Source organism: Amphiprion ocellaris, chromosome 7 (genome assembly GCF_022539595.1).
Source record: "Amphiprion ocellaris isolate individual 3 ecotype Okinawa chromosome 7, ASM2253959v1, whole genome shotgun sequence".
Lineage (NCBI taxonomy): Eukaryota > Metazoa > Chordata > Actinopteri > Pomacentridae > Amphiprion > Amphiprion ocellaris.
In genome coordinates this window covers 5158258-5174164 of record NC_072772.1, presented here as the reverse complement: position 1 = coordinate 5174164, position 15907 = coordinate 5158258, and the positions used below count along the sequence as shown (strand labels likewise).

Genomic DNA, 15907 nt, shown 5'->3' with positions numbered 1-15907 from the left:
CTTTGTTGTTTTGTAATATTTGGACTCTACCTTCAAATATGATTTGTTATTTGATGGGAGCTATTTAATAATATTTATGCAATACTTAGCGAGACACAGATAGATGTCTACAATACGCTGGAGGCTTCTGTCTCCATTTACAACACTTTGTGATACTGTATACAAACTGAACATAAAGATAACAAATGACCTGACAGTCCGCTTTCTAAAGCAATGCATCATGCAAAGCTAGAGCAGCTGGACAACAACTTTGATTTCATTTGTGCTCCACGTGCGGCTGCATGTGTATCAGAGAGTCTCGTGACGGATCGCAGCATCTCTCAGCAAATAATTAGTTTGCACGATGCTGTCAGGGAGCAAAGGTGACACGAATGACAAAGACTTGTTACAGCAACATAGATGTTTGTCAGGAGAGAAGAAAGCCAGAGGGCGAGACACAAAAGGATGAAGAATGCAGGAGAGAGCTGGAGAACAACATGGAGGGGGTTTAGAGGACCGAGAAGGAAGAAATGTTCCCAGGAATTATCACACAAGCCTCACTGAACGTGAACCCTGCAGCGCTTTGGCGGGGATGTGTGATTTAGAAGTTGTTCCCTCGAAGGAAATTTTATAGCAAACAGATCCGTACAGGCCGATTTAGCTCACTGATAGCAGAGTTTGTGCCACTTTGCTACTATAAAGACCCAATTGTGCTTTAATACTTTACAATGTTATATTTCTGACATTAGGAGTTACTTATTGTGAATGCATTTATAACATTTTAATGTTTCAAATAATTGATTACAGATTATTCTGTTAAGTAGTTTCTCAATAATTTTTTAACAATAAATTGTCAGAAAATAATGATGCCTATCATAAATTTTAATGCCCATCTTCAACTTTGAATTGTTTTCCAATCAACGGTCCAGTTTAGTTTTTCAGACAAAGAAAAAGGTAAAGTTTGGCATGTCGGCTTAAAAGTGGCCAAATCTATTACAAAAGTGGTTGCTGATTAATTTTCTGTCATTTTAGCTCTGATTCACTCTCCTGCATACGCCAAAAAAACTGAGGCCAAGAGGTTTGGCATGAAATACAACAATATATATTAAATCTCATTATATACCAGTATCTTGAAATCAAAGTGTTAAGGACCCTAAATACACAATCTGAAAGCTACAAGAGATAAAGAAAATCTCCTCTAAATCATGCAGCTTTTGCTCAGTTAGCCTGCACCAATGTCAATACAACTCCAAACCAAAGCCAAACTAACACACGAGGGACTTTAGAGCGCCTCTGTTTTGCAGTCATGGGTTCTTCAGAATGTGTTGTGAGGGTGTGGTGAGCCTCAGCACCTCTGTATTAATTGACTGAGGGGAGTTTTTATTGGACAGCGCCTCGTTCTCACCTCCTCAGTCCTGACAAGCAGAATCACTCAAATACGCAGGACGGCTCTGTTCAACTGGGATCACTTGTGGACAAAGATAAAGAAAAAGAACTCAGACCTGAAGAAAAGGCAACAAAGGAAGTCAGGAAAATGTGAGTAATGACTGAGTTTCTGTAGTGTCTAAGTAAGCTGCATAAGTGGTTGGCGTGGGTTGTGTGTTTGAACCTGAACTGGCCGACTGGAGCCTCTCGGTGTGGAGTTTCCCTGAGGTGCTGCAGTTTCCTCTCGCTACGCAGCTGTTTACAGCCTAACAGCTGCCAGAGGGCCCCTAAACCAGCAACTGCTCTCAGGTAAAGCTTGGAAATGTCAATATTTCATAGGAACTAACAGAAAAGTTGACGCACTTTTGTCATTTTTATAACAGGGGGATTGTATATACACTTGGCCAAGAGAGCTGCAGGTAGAGGTTCCAAACACTGAGAGAAATAGGGAAATATAGCCATAAAGTGTGAAAAAAAGAAAGTACAACCAAAGCAGATATCAGACTGAAATATTTGCAATAAGCCAATACAAGAAATAGAAAATGCAATAAGTAAAATCTATAGTAACACATTCAAATTATCTCTGAGCATATATAGCATGCAAACATCTGCTTGTTTATCTTCATAGGTTAAATTAAATCTCATTCTGCTTGTTTGTATACTTACACAAGACATAATTATTAGGGTGCCGTTTAAAATCATTTTTGTATTTTTTCTGTGTGTTCCCTCTTTGGGACACAAATACTTCACAAAAACTGTCAATGTGTCTGAAAGTTTTTTGTTTTCAATGTGATAGATGTGAAAGGTTGTAAGGTTTGTCAAGAAAAAAAATCAGTCAAAGTCTGAGTATCTTGCAGAGTTACAGAGTTTTTTTGAAAAAATTCCTCTTTGTACTTCTAGTGGGTTTCCTTGCTGCACCAGAATTTAAGTAAAACAAGGTGGAAATTTGTTGTGAGATGCTTCCTACACTGTAAAACATCATTAAGGAATTTAGTCAAATCAACTCATATTTGTTGTCCACTGTACAACCTAAAATTCAGAGTTTTTGTAAGTCCAGACTTAGAATAACCTGAATGAATAAACAGGTAAGAGTTCACTCAACTTACTGAATTAAGTTCATAAAAAACTAAACCAGCATATGAGCAGACTTCCCAGGATGCATTGCAGGATGCAGTTAAGTCTTCACGCGAAGTGCTATGAGATGACATATGATGTGAATTGGTGCAATGTATATATAAAACTGAGTTGAACTGAGTGTGCATTTTTCTACATATAGCAGAATCTGTGCATTATTAGTATTTTTAACAGTAGATTTTTTTCTGCTCATTGAAGAATCTGTGCCATACAAAAGTCTTTTTACATATAGAATAATCCTGTGCAATACTGTTATTTTCCACATTTAAAGAAAGATTATGCACAATATCAACAATAGTTGACATTTTTACTGTTTTCAGGCCTAAAATCAACATAGCCATGGCTATAACCAAGCACCACAAGGCATTTTTAAAGAAAGATTCTTCTAAATATTACATATACAATTGGGTAAAATTGAAATTGAAAGTTATTCATAAAGATATTGGAGTAAACCTGTTGACATGCTATAAATCCACAACTGACTCACACACTACTTTATATTAAATAACTCAGAAAGACTTGGAGTCTTGCCAGTCTTTTCTTCAGGAGGAAATGACATCATGTGGAGCAGGTCATGTGATCTGGAATTAACACACTTCCTTTAGAGGTGTTTTTGTAATGGAGAACTTAGTTGAAGGTGATTTCTCAGACACAGATACAATTTGTTCTTTTCTATATAAAATTTGATATATTGCCAAAAAAGAAATATCTGTCATGATTTTCTCAACTTAATAAAAATAACGCGATCAAAATATTTTCTGAATAAGCTCATTTTATTATTGTTTAGCTAATTAGAAGGTGGTTGTTATTAAATTTGTACGGTTATTTAGTTGACATTTTAGTGATATCCAGTCATTTTTTATTTATGTGATTGTTTCCATAATAAATAATTATGGAATTTGTAAAGACACGATCATAATGAACAGGAAAAATATTCGTTTTTTTACTTTTAATAAAAATATATGCAGGATATATCCCATGGACCTCAACAGTCCCTCAGTTATATACTGACCCAGTTGTTCCTATATCTGTTGATGCATCACTGCACATTTGCCCTGTGGGATTAATAAAAAGCTGATCTTATCTTACTGTGCCAACAGTTGAAGGTCTGCTATTACTTTGTTTGAGGTGAGGGATAGAAACAGGATTGCTCCGAGTATCACCTGACCTGTATTATGTCAACGTGGTTGATTTATGTAATTAAAGCATGTGTGTGGAGCAGGTAGGAGCACATCGGCCTGCCTGGAAAGCTGAATCCTGCAGCTTCCATCTGATCCTGAAACTACTAAACTACTAAAATTGTTTTTGGATGGCCGAGAGGTGCAAACCAAATTTACATAATGCAAAACACTTTTACAAATCTTGAGACAAATTCACATTTAGGAAAACTTTTTTAACATATCATAAAACAAAACTACAAGTTCTGTAACAAATTTACATTTTAGAAAAACTATTTCACAAGACGCAAAACACTTTTACAAATCCAAAAACAATTTCACAAATTAAATTTAACCGGAAAGGGAATGTCCCAACTCCGGGGTTGAACCGGAAGTGACAACGAGGAGCGGCTAATGCAACTTTTGGTTGTTGTTGATGGTGAACCGAGATGGACAGCGAGCGGGTGACGTTTTGCCCGTTTTGTAGGGAATATATCACCCGCTCGTTGTCCATCTTGGTTCACCATCAACAACAACCAAAAGTCGCATTAGCTGCTCCTCGTTATCACTTCCGGTTCAACACCGGAGTTGGGACATTCCCTTTCCGGTTAAATTTAATTTGTAAAATTGTTTTTGGATATGTAAAAGTGTTTCTTCACTTGTAAATTTGTCTTGGAGGTTGTAAATGTGTTTTGCATCTTGTACATTTTTTTTCCTAAAATGTAAATTTGTTTCAGAACTTGTAATTGTGTTTTATGATATGTAAAAATGTTTTCCTAAATGTAAATTTGTCTCAAGCTTTGTAAAAGTGTTTTGCATTATGTAAATTTGGTTTGCACCTCTCGGCCACCGTATGAAACAGACTAAGCAAACAAAAGCTGCTGCAGCTTGAGTGTCTGCATGTTGTGATTAAATCCCTCCATCCGTGTCACCAAATCTAGCCGACCGAGATGCCTCTGAACGCAGGAGACACCAGCTACGGCAGCGTGCCAGGCCCCGGGCTGCAGAGCGCCGCGGGCGGCTCCGAGGCGGTCCCGCTGCTCATCCCGGAGCCGGAGTCCGGCCGGCAGTGGGAGCCCATGAACCGGCGGGAGCTGGAAGTGACCGCCGGTGGTCCTGGGTGGAGGAAAGTGCGGTGTTACCTGGTGCTGCTGTTCTGGTTGAGCTGGGTGTCCATGCTCGCCGTCTCCATCGCCATCATCACGATAAGCCCCCGACCGGTGGAGGCTCCGCTCCGCTGGTGGCAGAAGTCTGTGTTCTACCAGCTGGAGCCGGAACTGCTGCTGGAGGCCCGAGGGTCAGAGGGCATCAGTGGTAAGACTAAAGGAGACAGCACTGGGAACCTACTAGGAACCTGACCACTACTAACCTACTGGGAACCTGACCACTACTAACCTACTGGGAACCTGACCACTGCTACCCTACTGGGAACCTGACCACTACTAACCTACTGGGAACCTGACCACTGCTAACCTATATATACAACTTGATTAGAATATCTGCCTCCTGCTGGTCAGGAGGTGTAAAAACTGAAAGACGTTAATACACTCAGGATGCACACTGAAATATGATTTTTTTTTTTCCACAATTTACTAGCATTTTACAGATTTTTTCAGTTTTGTTAAATTCCAGATAGCTAATCCAATCACAGAAACATATTTTTTTTTCAATTATAATCAATTAAAATTCTTTTACAACACTTGGTCATGAAATTACACTATTTACGTCAGCAAAAAAACAAATAAAATTTGCAGATATTTAATTATTGTCATTGTTTGTATGGTTTGCAAGAATCCTATGTATTTTAAGGACAGAAAAGTAGTTAAATAAATAATACTTTTAATTATTATACAGATTTTCTTTATGCAGCAAAATTACAGCTTATATCTAGTAAAGTTGGAAATAATGCATTAATTTTCACATTGACTGGAAGAAGAAGAAAAACAGGCCAAAACTGTAACTATTATCCACATCCAAAATCTATACTTTGATGAATCATTATTTGTTCTTTACGTTTGATTGTAAAATGACACTACTATTTACTGTATTTAAATCAGTGAAACTTTTAATATTCTAATAAAACAAGTCTAGTGCAAGGTCTAACATGAGTTGAAAAAACCTCTGAATATTATCAACACATATGCAAACAAAAACTAGAATAAAATAATTTACATCACCTCAGTACCTGTGACAATATATTTTGTAATCTACACAAAAAATGGCCCTAGCAGACTGTGGGATACCAAATGCTTGCAACAAAGAGATTAAGAGAGCATTGGAATTGTATTTACTTTGAACACTTTGAGGCTCTTTTATTATCCAACACAAGCACCTTTTGCATAGACTACAAAATCAACATAAAGAAACTAAAAGTTGGACTGAAACAACAAAGAAAAGTGAAGAGATGAGAAAGCTGCTCCCAGTGACATTCTGATTAAATGTCAGTAACTCTGATGTCTCTGAAGCTGTGTGTGAGCAGCTTCCCTTCCTCCGGTCTTTGGGTGTCGGAGCTCTAATCTTGGAGGGTCTGTTTAAAAAGGAAGCATCTCCTTTAAACCTCACTGCTGTTGGCAGAAACTCGGGTACAGAGGCTCAGATCCAACATCTGCTCTTAGAGAGCAACAAAGCAGGTGAGTAAATGACTTCTTTTTGACAATCGACCCGCAGAGCTGGATTTGTCCTACACTGCAGCTGATTATTTGGCTTCGTGATGCTCCTGCAGGTGTCAAAGTGGTGTTAGACTTCTGTGAACTGGATCTGTCGGGACATCAGGATGCAGCAAGAAACTCACACGAGCCGTCAAACTTTTCGGCTTCAGTAAAGGTAGAAGCTGCTCTCTGGTCATGCAGCTATTGTAGTGAGGCTGGCTCTCTTAAAATGTGACATTCTTTTCCACAGCATGCACTCAGGCACTGGTTGGAGAAAGGTGTAGCCGGTTTTGCAATCTGTGACACCGATGCAGCATATTCAGAAAAGGTAAAATGATATGTTTTGAATTTTTGCTGCAAGCAGAGTTTCCATGAGCTTAATTTTCCCAACGAAATCTTTACATTTCAGACTCTGCTGGAGTGGAGAGGCATCTTCAAGGAGTTCAGCGCTGAGGAGGAGGAAAGGTAGAGCTACACATGCAGATGTTGATGGATTTGTTTTTTAATTTAGTGAGGCGTCAGAGTTCTATTGAGATACTACCTGTGTGTCACTTCCTTCAGGATTGTGGTGGTGAAACAGACGGCAGACATTCTTCGTCCACTGAACAGCTCCGGTCAGATCAACGCTACGATGGTGAATGTGGTCATGAGGTCCATTCTGCCGTATTCACATCACATCCTGTCCACTCAGGAAGTGGCCGATGCAATAGAGAAACATCTGCAAACACAAGAAGGAGATCTGTGGCCCAGCTGGACTGTAAGATGCATGTCTCAAACATAGGAAACATAATTCAATATGCAATAAATTAGTCACATTTAAGAAATATGTGGCATTTACAGGCAAGATGTAAAATGATAGTATGAATAAGTCACTGTTGATATTCAGTCAATATTTGCACTACATACTCTACAGTTTAAAAATGAAACTTTGCCACATTAAGATGGAAATTTGACTACATATCTACTTTCCTTGGTGTCTTAGAAAATCTTATCTGTACAACTTGAATGCTAAAATATCCTGAATCACTTGAATAGGACTTTATTGCTGATTGAATTATGTTTCCTGTGTTTAGGACATTTGTCTACGTATTGTTTCCTATTAAAGCTGAGATGAGACTTTCTAAGACACAAAGGAAAGTAGATAAGCAATCGATCAAGGCTTTAAAGTAGCTATTAATATCTGTCAAATGTGTATGTATAAATTTTGGCAGAGTTTAATTTTTAAACTGTAGAGTATATTGTGTAAATATTGACTGAGTATTGATAGTGACTTATTCATAGTATAATTTGACACCCTTCTCTGTAAATGCCACAAATTTCTGACCAGTTTTACTGATGTAAAAACACTATAAGTTCAATGTATTTCAATGTGTTTTTGTTGTTGTTGTTTCTTTGACTGACAAATAGGTCAGTTTACTGAGATTTGAGAGTTGTGAAAAGTTCAGGAATTTCTTATCACTAAATACTAATTGTTGTAGTTTTTGGTGAACAACAAGTAGTTAACAATATAATTTCACAGCTCTTTGGTATTGTTACATATCTGCAATGTTTTTCTGCAGGTTGGAGGTAAAACATCTCATGACTTGAAGAAGCTCCTCATGGTGCTGATGATGACTCTGCCAGGATCACCTGCGGTCCAGTATGACGAACAGATCGACCAAACACAGGTAGAGTCTTGTCTGGATATTGGAGTCCATTAATCATTCATTTTAAAAGCTGATGATGCCAAATAAAACCATTTTTCTATGCAGCATGTGTATCTAGAAGTGGATGGGGAGACGGATGAACCATCAGACACCCAGGCAGTGAGTAATAAAACCAGCCGTTCCTTTAGAAGGATCTGAATGCATCCTGTGCTCTGACTTATTGAACAAATGAATGTGCAAGTTATATTGAACTCTCTCACGTGTGTCCAGCATCCATCCCTCAAGGACAAACGTTCGGCTGCAGCTCTCTTCACCTCCCTGAGCCGCTCCAGATCCAGAGAAGAAGCTCTCCTGTACGGCAGCTTCACCTTCCTCCCCTTCAACACTTCCTCCAGCTCCTCTTCCTCAAACTCCACTTTCTCCTCTCCATCATCTCCTCCAGTCCTGGCCTTCCTGCGCTCCTGGGGTTGCGTCCATTTCCTCGTTTTGCTCAACATCGGGCCTGAGGTTCACCCTCTGGATCCTAACTGGGCCTCGAACCTGCCTGAAGCTGGAGTGTTTGTGACCAGCACAGGGATGGATCGCTTGGGCTCGACGTCTCTGGACACACTTCAACTGCAGCCGCATGAAGCCATCGTGATCAAACTGTTCAAGGAAGGAGGCTACTCGTAGATCTTCTGTGGGATTTGACTTTTCCTGTCACAGACAGACAAATATGTGGCATAATTATTTTTAAAGGTTCTGATTGATATGTGCTCAGTGGCCACTTAAAATAAAGGAATGATTTGATGTGGTATTGCGCTGTCAGGATGGTACGTTCCTCAGTGTACTCACAGATACATAAATGGATATATGTTTTATTTATAGTAAAATCTCTCCATTCATAAATTATGCAGAGACAAGCTGAGGAAACCAGTTTAAAATGCTGATACAGGCTGAGCATAAAGCATGGACTAAATAATTAAAGACATGTCAGGCATATATAGATTTTGGATCAAGTCACACAAAAATGACAGGATTAAATCACTTTACATGTAAACAGACTCTAGTTACATAGTCTACACTTTTCATGCAGTGTGTGTGCATAAATTGTAAAACAACAAACAGTTCCACAGTGTTTTGACTGATTACTACAAAAGCTTTGGGGTTTTTGTGTATTTTCATTTCCAGGTATGTTTTATATTTTATACTAAATGGTCACCCACGCTTATAGTTCAGTTTGTGTTGGGTAAGACACTGGAATAGTTGCTAAATAAAGACTAGAACAAACAGAAAATCTTTTCCTTGACGTGAAAACAATGAGAGTCAATGGAAACTATTTAATCCTAATCAAGGAAGTTCATCTCGTGGTTAATTTGTATGATGTCCTTCCTCCAAACACATGGTCGGTTATTATTATTATCGCTGCAGTTTGTTGCAGTTAGTCACTTATCTCAGTGGCTGATCAAGCTAACCACACTGAGCCACATTCTAATTGCTCTGGTGTGTAATCTGTTTCTCCCTTGGGTGGTGATTTGTTGAGCAATTCCAGCCTGGGAGGCAAATGAAGGTTTGTAGTGATTTATAGAACTTCTAGTTAATCCCGTCTGCCACTTCAATTGTCAGTGAAGAGAAGTTGCATGAAAAACTATCATTCAGAATTGCACACGCAGTTTTGGAAGTATACACTAGTTAACCACACAGTGGTGCTGCTGTATCAGCCACTGCTCTGCTGCTCCTCTTTTATATGAGGCTTTCATGTCAATATTTAACAGCATGAGTTTCTAAAGATGGTAAACCAATAAGAGTGAGATATTACACAAGGAACTGTCATAACTGTTAATGTTACATCTCACTTTTAATTTACAAAGAGGCCCTCCCTAATTTTCCCACAGTCCAGCAGTTTTAAATGTGTGTTTTTAGAATTTCTGTTACTCTGAATCATATACCATGTGCCTACTTAAAACCATATCACATTTTACATTTTGTCAAACCAGATTAAATTAAATCTGCCAGTCTGGTGTCCACAGCAGGCTGTACCAAGATGTTTGATGACCAAAAAGGTTAATTAATTCACAACAAAAAAGCATTTTGTTTGCCAAAACAAGATCTTTCAGACAACACCCTGTTAAATTTCAGACAGTTTTCTCCATAATGATAAACCTAATCATAAAATCTCAGTGTTACTGTTGGGTCAGACTTTTCTTTTTGACAATATCTGAAAATTAATAATATAATCTGGTTTCCATTTATCAGTGTTAGATACGTTTTCATCTGTCGTCAAGGGTTGTAACAACAGAAAAACAGCTGATAAGCTAAACTTTAACAGAGGTTTTTACCTTTTATCTTGACTGCTTTACATTTCACCTACTGCAACCAGACAGCAAATATGCTCAGGTCCCACAGAAGATGAAGAAAAGCCATGAGACAGTTTCTTTTTTAAATATTTTATTCCACATAAACAAAATGTGTACTATAGAATGACTACCTTTGTTGTAAAAATGTTTTCTTTCTTTCATTCATTTTGATGGATGTACAGCTCATCCTCCCAAAGAACTAAATGTGCAGGCGGTAACGTGTTCGACTTACTTTGGGTCATGCATGACTGAGCATAAGCAAATGGTGAATGTGCAACATAGCCAATAAAATTAACTTAAATTACCACGTTTATTACCCCTAAATTTTTTGCAATCATTGCGTAAACCAAAACAACACAATTAGAAGAATTCACAACAGTATAGCACAGTGAAATGGTGTACATATATGCTACATTTAAATGCATTTACAGTCACGACAACAAAAGAATAATTCTCCCAGTGCATGTAGCAGCAGCAGCAGAGATTTTTCAAAGCAAGAGGCTCTTAAAAAAACATTCACAATCATGGTAGGTAGCTTAGAAATCAGTAAAATGGAAGAAGTGAGGTGCAATATAAAGTTTGTGCAATGCAATGACCTTATGTGCTGCACTGCTACAGCAAATGAGCCTAATTTTAGAATAAAGTGGCTTTTTAATGCAAATCTCAGAAAAAACTGATCTGATTTCTCCATAGAAGGTTAGAAGTCAGGTTTAACTTTCCATTATTCCTTTAATGTTAACCTGATTTAAAACAATTGGACTGTTTTTACTTTGCTTTAATCATTTTTCAACAGGTTGTTTCTGCTTTTTTTTGTTTGTTTGTTGTTGTTGTTTTGTTTTTATAAACTGAGAGCAACAACTATAATGACAAGATTCTAATCTACCAATGCATATACTACATTTTCACATTCATGGTGCTCTTCTTCGTGCTGCAGGTGGAGCAGTTGGGGTGTAGAAGGGTGATAAAGTCTGTCAGGGAGCACACATGGCTTATTTAGCCTATTTTCAAAAAGACCTAACCAGTCCTGTGTGTCAGACAATCTGTAACCCTTACAGAAAACTAGTCTAAATTCGACTACTTTTTCGTCAGAATGGTTTCACTCTAGAGACAGCAATGTCGGTTTACTGGTTCCCCACATTAGTCCACAATGAACTAATAACAACTATTGCCTGAAAAGCCACGAAAGCCTGTACCCTACTGACTCTTGTAGATTCCCTGAGCTTCCCTCTGATGTCACCATGTGGTCGACATTTTTTTGTTTGAAATCTGCAGTGAGAAACTATTGTCTCCCCCTTCTGGCAGTATGTCTCTACGTCTGTCATCACAATCTCCAATCCTATCAACATAAAGTTACTTTTTAATCTCAAGCATCAGAAAGATTTTCTTATGGTTCCCTGGTTATTCTGCCATATGATGCACCACACTCCTAGTTGCTGCTGCCTTCTCCACCTCTGTCGTTGCAGCTGCAGCCCTGTTTAATTCTGGCAAACCAATCATTGCTGGCTGACATAAAATGCATCATTACCGGTGCAACAATGTGGGAATATCTGCAGATTTAAAACTGTAGTACACTGTAAAAGACAGACAGATTTCCCTGCCTCTTAAATAATTTATGAGCATCATGTGAAAGCAGCCAACATTAACCTACATGGTAAAGTCCTGCACTCTAACTTCAACTGAAATGCTTCGACGGCTATCAAATGTACTGGATTGCCATGAAATCTGGTCGTACCCTATGGTGCCAACTGGCTGAATTCTGACAACTTTGCTGACTCCTTGACGTTTCATTTAGCACCATCACAATGTCTTACCAACATCTCAGTTCATGACCACATATTTGTTAAATTAACTACATTCTTTTCACCTCAGCTGTACTTCATGTTTAGAGCTATTTAGCAAATGTTGAGCAATGTTAATACTGTACCTGTTAAACATCAGCATGCTAGCATTATTGTTGTGAGCACACAGAAATGCATCAACATGTCATCGACTCCAGCGATGACAAAGAATCCAGCTGTACAGGATCTTCATGTTGAGCTGCATCCCATTTCAAGATGCTGTAGAAGTGAAGAATCCATAAACAGTATGTCTAAAGCAGATGCTGATTGGCTGAGAGGAAACAAGAATAGCACACATTCATGCATATAAATTTACTCAAGTGCATATATTCTAGTTGTACAGAATATTATTCATGGACTTGATATGGTTTGATGTGGTCCCCGCTGCTAAGTCAAAGTGCTGTTTGTTTAATGGCACAAGATTTCTCACAGCGTGGAAACAGCTTCCATGAGTCAATGCAACATTAAGATCTAGTGCAATAATTATTCTCCAGAGTTTATTGATATGGGAACTGCAACAGCCAGGTGTAGAAAGAGTTCCATTTGTGCCTTAAAATGATGAGTGCAGGGATCTTGTATTCACATGTTGGTTTCATATCAGAGATTTGTCTCTCAGACTCCAGCTGAAGGTTACTCTGGGTCATAGAGGCAGACTAGGGTACATGTTGTTCTGTGGATTTACAGTCACATCTGGGGGGTTGCGCTGTATGGCGTTGTCGAGAGGCAAAGACAGAGCGCAGTTCGCCGCCGTCGCCTTCACGGCTCCTTTGCTGAAGCGGCAGCTCAGCAGAGAGCACAGGTGGCGAAACACAGACTTGCGGCAGATGATGAAGACCCAGGGATCCACAATGGGGTTGAGGGCATAGAAACGGAAGGCTGTCAGGTTCGCAGCGTCACTGCAAAACGGATGAATGGCGTTGATGAAGCCTGCAATCTGAAGAAAGAGAGGGTTGAAGTTAGATAGATGGATACGGTCTTACACATGCAAAGCCTTGAAAATACCACAGTTGCATCTATTACAAGCCCTAGAGTGATCCTCAGTCTGTTTACTGCAGCAAATCAAGTAACCAGAACAAACCAGCAGGGTTGTCGGCCATTTATGTTTCAGCCACTTTCTGTCACTGCACTGTTTCACTTTGACTTATCCTGAGGAGGTTTTAGAAGCACAACTCTTTGTTTCTGCAAGGACATGCTTTACACTCAATGGAAGGATGCATCTTCATCTATAGCCATAGAACAGTTTTTAACATCCTTCCTCTCTCTTCATCACCTATCCTCAGCATTAAAACTGATCCAGAGCAGGGGAACTACCCACAAAACTGTTTTCTACCTCTCTTTGCTGAAAATCCTTTGTGTTCTCTCCTTCTCTTAGATTTATTTTTTCTCCAGTAAAAGATGATTTTGTGTTGAGACGAATGCTGTCTGGACATTATCTCTGGCTATCGTGCTCTCTGGTATGAGCTATTTTGGTGATTTTTTTCATAAGATCAGGATTTACTTTTGAAAGTAATCAGTGTGATGGTATTAAAGACTGGCACATCATTTTACAGACTAAATAAACAACTGATTAATCAGCAACATTACCAAATTAAGTTCAGTTTAAATAAGATTAAAGACTATCTGCAGGATGAAGCCAAATCAAAGTTGAGTAACAGCAAATACAATGGAGCTGTCGGCACTTTCTTGTTGAAACGATGAAAGTGCCGAAAGATGAGAGCAGGACTGTGCTGTTCAGTTTCAGTCTCCGCTGAGGCTGCAGTTCATCTGGTTATGCTCGCCTCTACCAAATGTCAACACGTGTCTCTAACGAAGCACGCTCGGAGTGAGCACGCCTTTCAGTTTCAGTGTTCTAAATGCAGACCCACACAAAGTTGCATGACAAAACCACGGCTTTTTCCTGCATTGACCTTTAAGGTATGAGAGATTGCAGACAGATAGCCAGGACAGCAACAGCTGGCTGCTTATTCATCCTGGGCAGAGAGAGAAACAGCAGCTGGTCCGCTAAGCTTCTTCGTCACCTTGCTCCTCTTCTCTATCAACAATTCTCCATATCCTCCATGTAATATCCAACAAACAGTGGCCAAATTAATGGCTTGTGCTGATTGAGTGCTTTTGTACATTGGTGTAAATGTTTCCCTGTTGCTAGGGCCTGGACTGAAACTAATGAGCTCGAGACAATGTGAGAGGGGCCGGAGGGAGCAAGTCCAGAGCCGGGCCAAATCAGACAACCGGAGGGACCAGACACAGGTCAGATCGTGTCATCTACAGGCTCATCAACTGGCTAAACTCACACAGATGTGATTGTTCACGCTGATCCACAGATACACCCACAGACAGGCGGACGGAGAGGAAGAAGCTGTCAATATGCAAACCCAAAACAGCAGCAATTATCTTGTGATTTTATCTTAGATGTTTTTGAGCCCTGAGACAGAGTCATCATCTCTGAAGCGGTCACAATCCAAAGTGGAACAAAACAATATCCAGATGCTTGTGACTTTTTGGGAAGTAATCATGTTATTTGAGGTTGTGTGAATTTTCTTGAATTGCACAACTGGTGTTGTTGGTATTATGACTGGATTCTTACTGACTTCACAGACTGAATACATAAAGGACAAAGCTTAGATTCACAAAAACACACAAAGTCAGAGCAAACATGTACACACATCAGAGCTGGCGTGTCTTCAGCTTCCTTTTCCTTTTTAAACTTATAGATTGCAACAACGATTGCAAGACTGACCTAAAGTCACTTCCTTGTCCTCTGGTTTTTGCCCATCAACTGTAACTGTAAATTTAGCACTAGGTTTGTGTGTTAACTTCTTCCAAAGCTTTTAGTAGTTTCAAACTAGCAGTTAGCTAAATCAGGTCAAAACTTAAGAAAAAAACTTAGATTTCTCAATTAGTAAATAAGTTTTTAGTGATGTGCAGTGTGTTTGCTATTAAACATCTGTGATACGTTAAAATGAAAAATAGTGAGTATGAAGAGAGAAAGTCACTGCAGCATCACAGGCTGTGACATAACTTCAAAAATGATGCCTAAAAGAATATACGACCAACTAATCTTGTGCAAATGCAGGTATGACTTTGCTTTATTTACGTGTGCATGAACGGAAAGAAAGTTTTACAGTTATGCAACCATTATGCAACCATTATTCATTTTGTAATCTGACTTTGTGTTCTTTTGCTCGCCATTTAAAGCAGCCTTTCATCAAATGTCCTGTTTAGAGAGAAGGCAGGGGGTAGAAATCTAACGTTAACTTGTCAGCTAGTTAAGTAACTGCAACTGGAACTAGTTACAGCTAGCAGTTACTGGGTGTTTGTATTTGAGAAGAACTCACCCTTGTGCAAATCAGTTGTATGATGCAGCTTGTTGTATTTTATGATGTGGAAATTTAAGGTCTAACTTAAAAACCAGTGGATTACATGAATGTTTTAAAAAGCCGCAGTAAATAAAGATGTCCGCAGAAGTATGAAACTCAAAGCTCAAAACACTCTTAACAGTCTTGGCTTTTGACCAGGAAACAGACCTTACGCTTGCGACCATTTGTCATTTCAGTAAATACGGTTGGAAAAATGAATCTTACTCCTACTGGCGTAAAACACACTAACAAACACAGTGACAAATGCCTCCTTTGCTCAGTGCAGAGTTGTCACTCACTTAATTCATCATGCAATGTTGCCAGAAACATTTCAAACAGATATGTATCATCATATGCTCTGCCATCACCCATTGTTATCTCACCCCCA

At 39.0% G+C, this 15907-nt stretch overlaps 2 protein-coding genes across 3 annotated transcripts in view; one reads left to right on the top strand and one right to left on the bottom strand.

Annotated features, from left to right (window-relative positions):
• The first annotated feature begins 845 nt into the window (after window positions 1-845).
• si:dkey-202g17.3 (4F2 cell-surface antigen heavy chain) lies at window positions 846-10452 on the top strand. 2 transcript variants are annotated; one of them, XM_023291000.3, is made up of 10 exons: window positions 846-1515; window positions 4637-5009; window positions 6161-6325; window positions 6418-6518; window positions 6594-6671; window positions 6753-6808; window positions 6905-7100; window positions 7903-8010; window positions 8095-8148; window positions 8260-10452. In XM_023291000.3, the coding sequence occupies exons 2-10, from the start codon at window positions 4646-4648 to the stop codon at window positions 8659-8661; spliced, it is 1524 nt and encodes a 507-aa protein (XP_023146768.1). In that variant the 5' UTR covers window positions 846-1515; window positions 4637-4645; the 3' UTR covers window positions 8662-10452. The 2 variants fall into 2 exon arrangements, with proteins under 2 accessions (XP_023146768.1, XP_035813471.1); XM_035957578.2 differs by lacking the exon at window positions 846-1515 and adding an exon at window positions 1522-1713.
• Window positions 10453-10616: 164 nt separating this feature from the next.
• ptgir (prostaglandin I2 receptor) overlaps window positions 10617-15907 on the bottom strand; it is a 28502-nt gene continuing 23211 nt past the window's right edge. Inside the window, exon 3 of the mRNA XM_023291010.3 lies at window positions 10617-13097. Within this exon, the coding sequence (XP_023146778.2) occupies window positions 12804-13097 (294 nt within the window). The 3' untranslated portion in view covers window positions 10617-12803. The remainder of the gene's footprint in view (window positions 13098-15907) is intronic.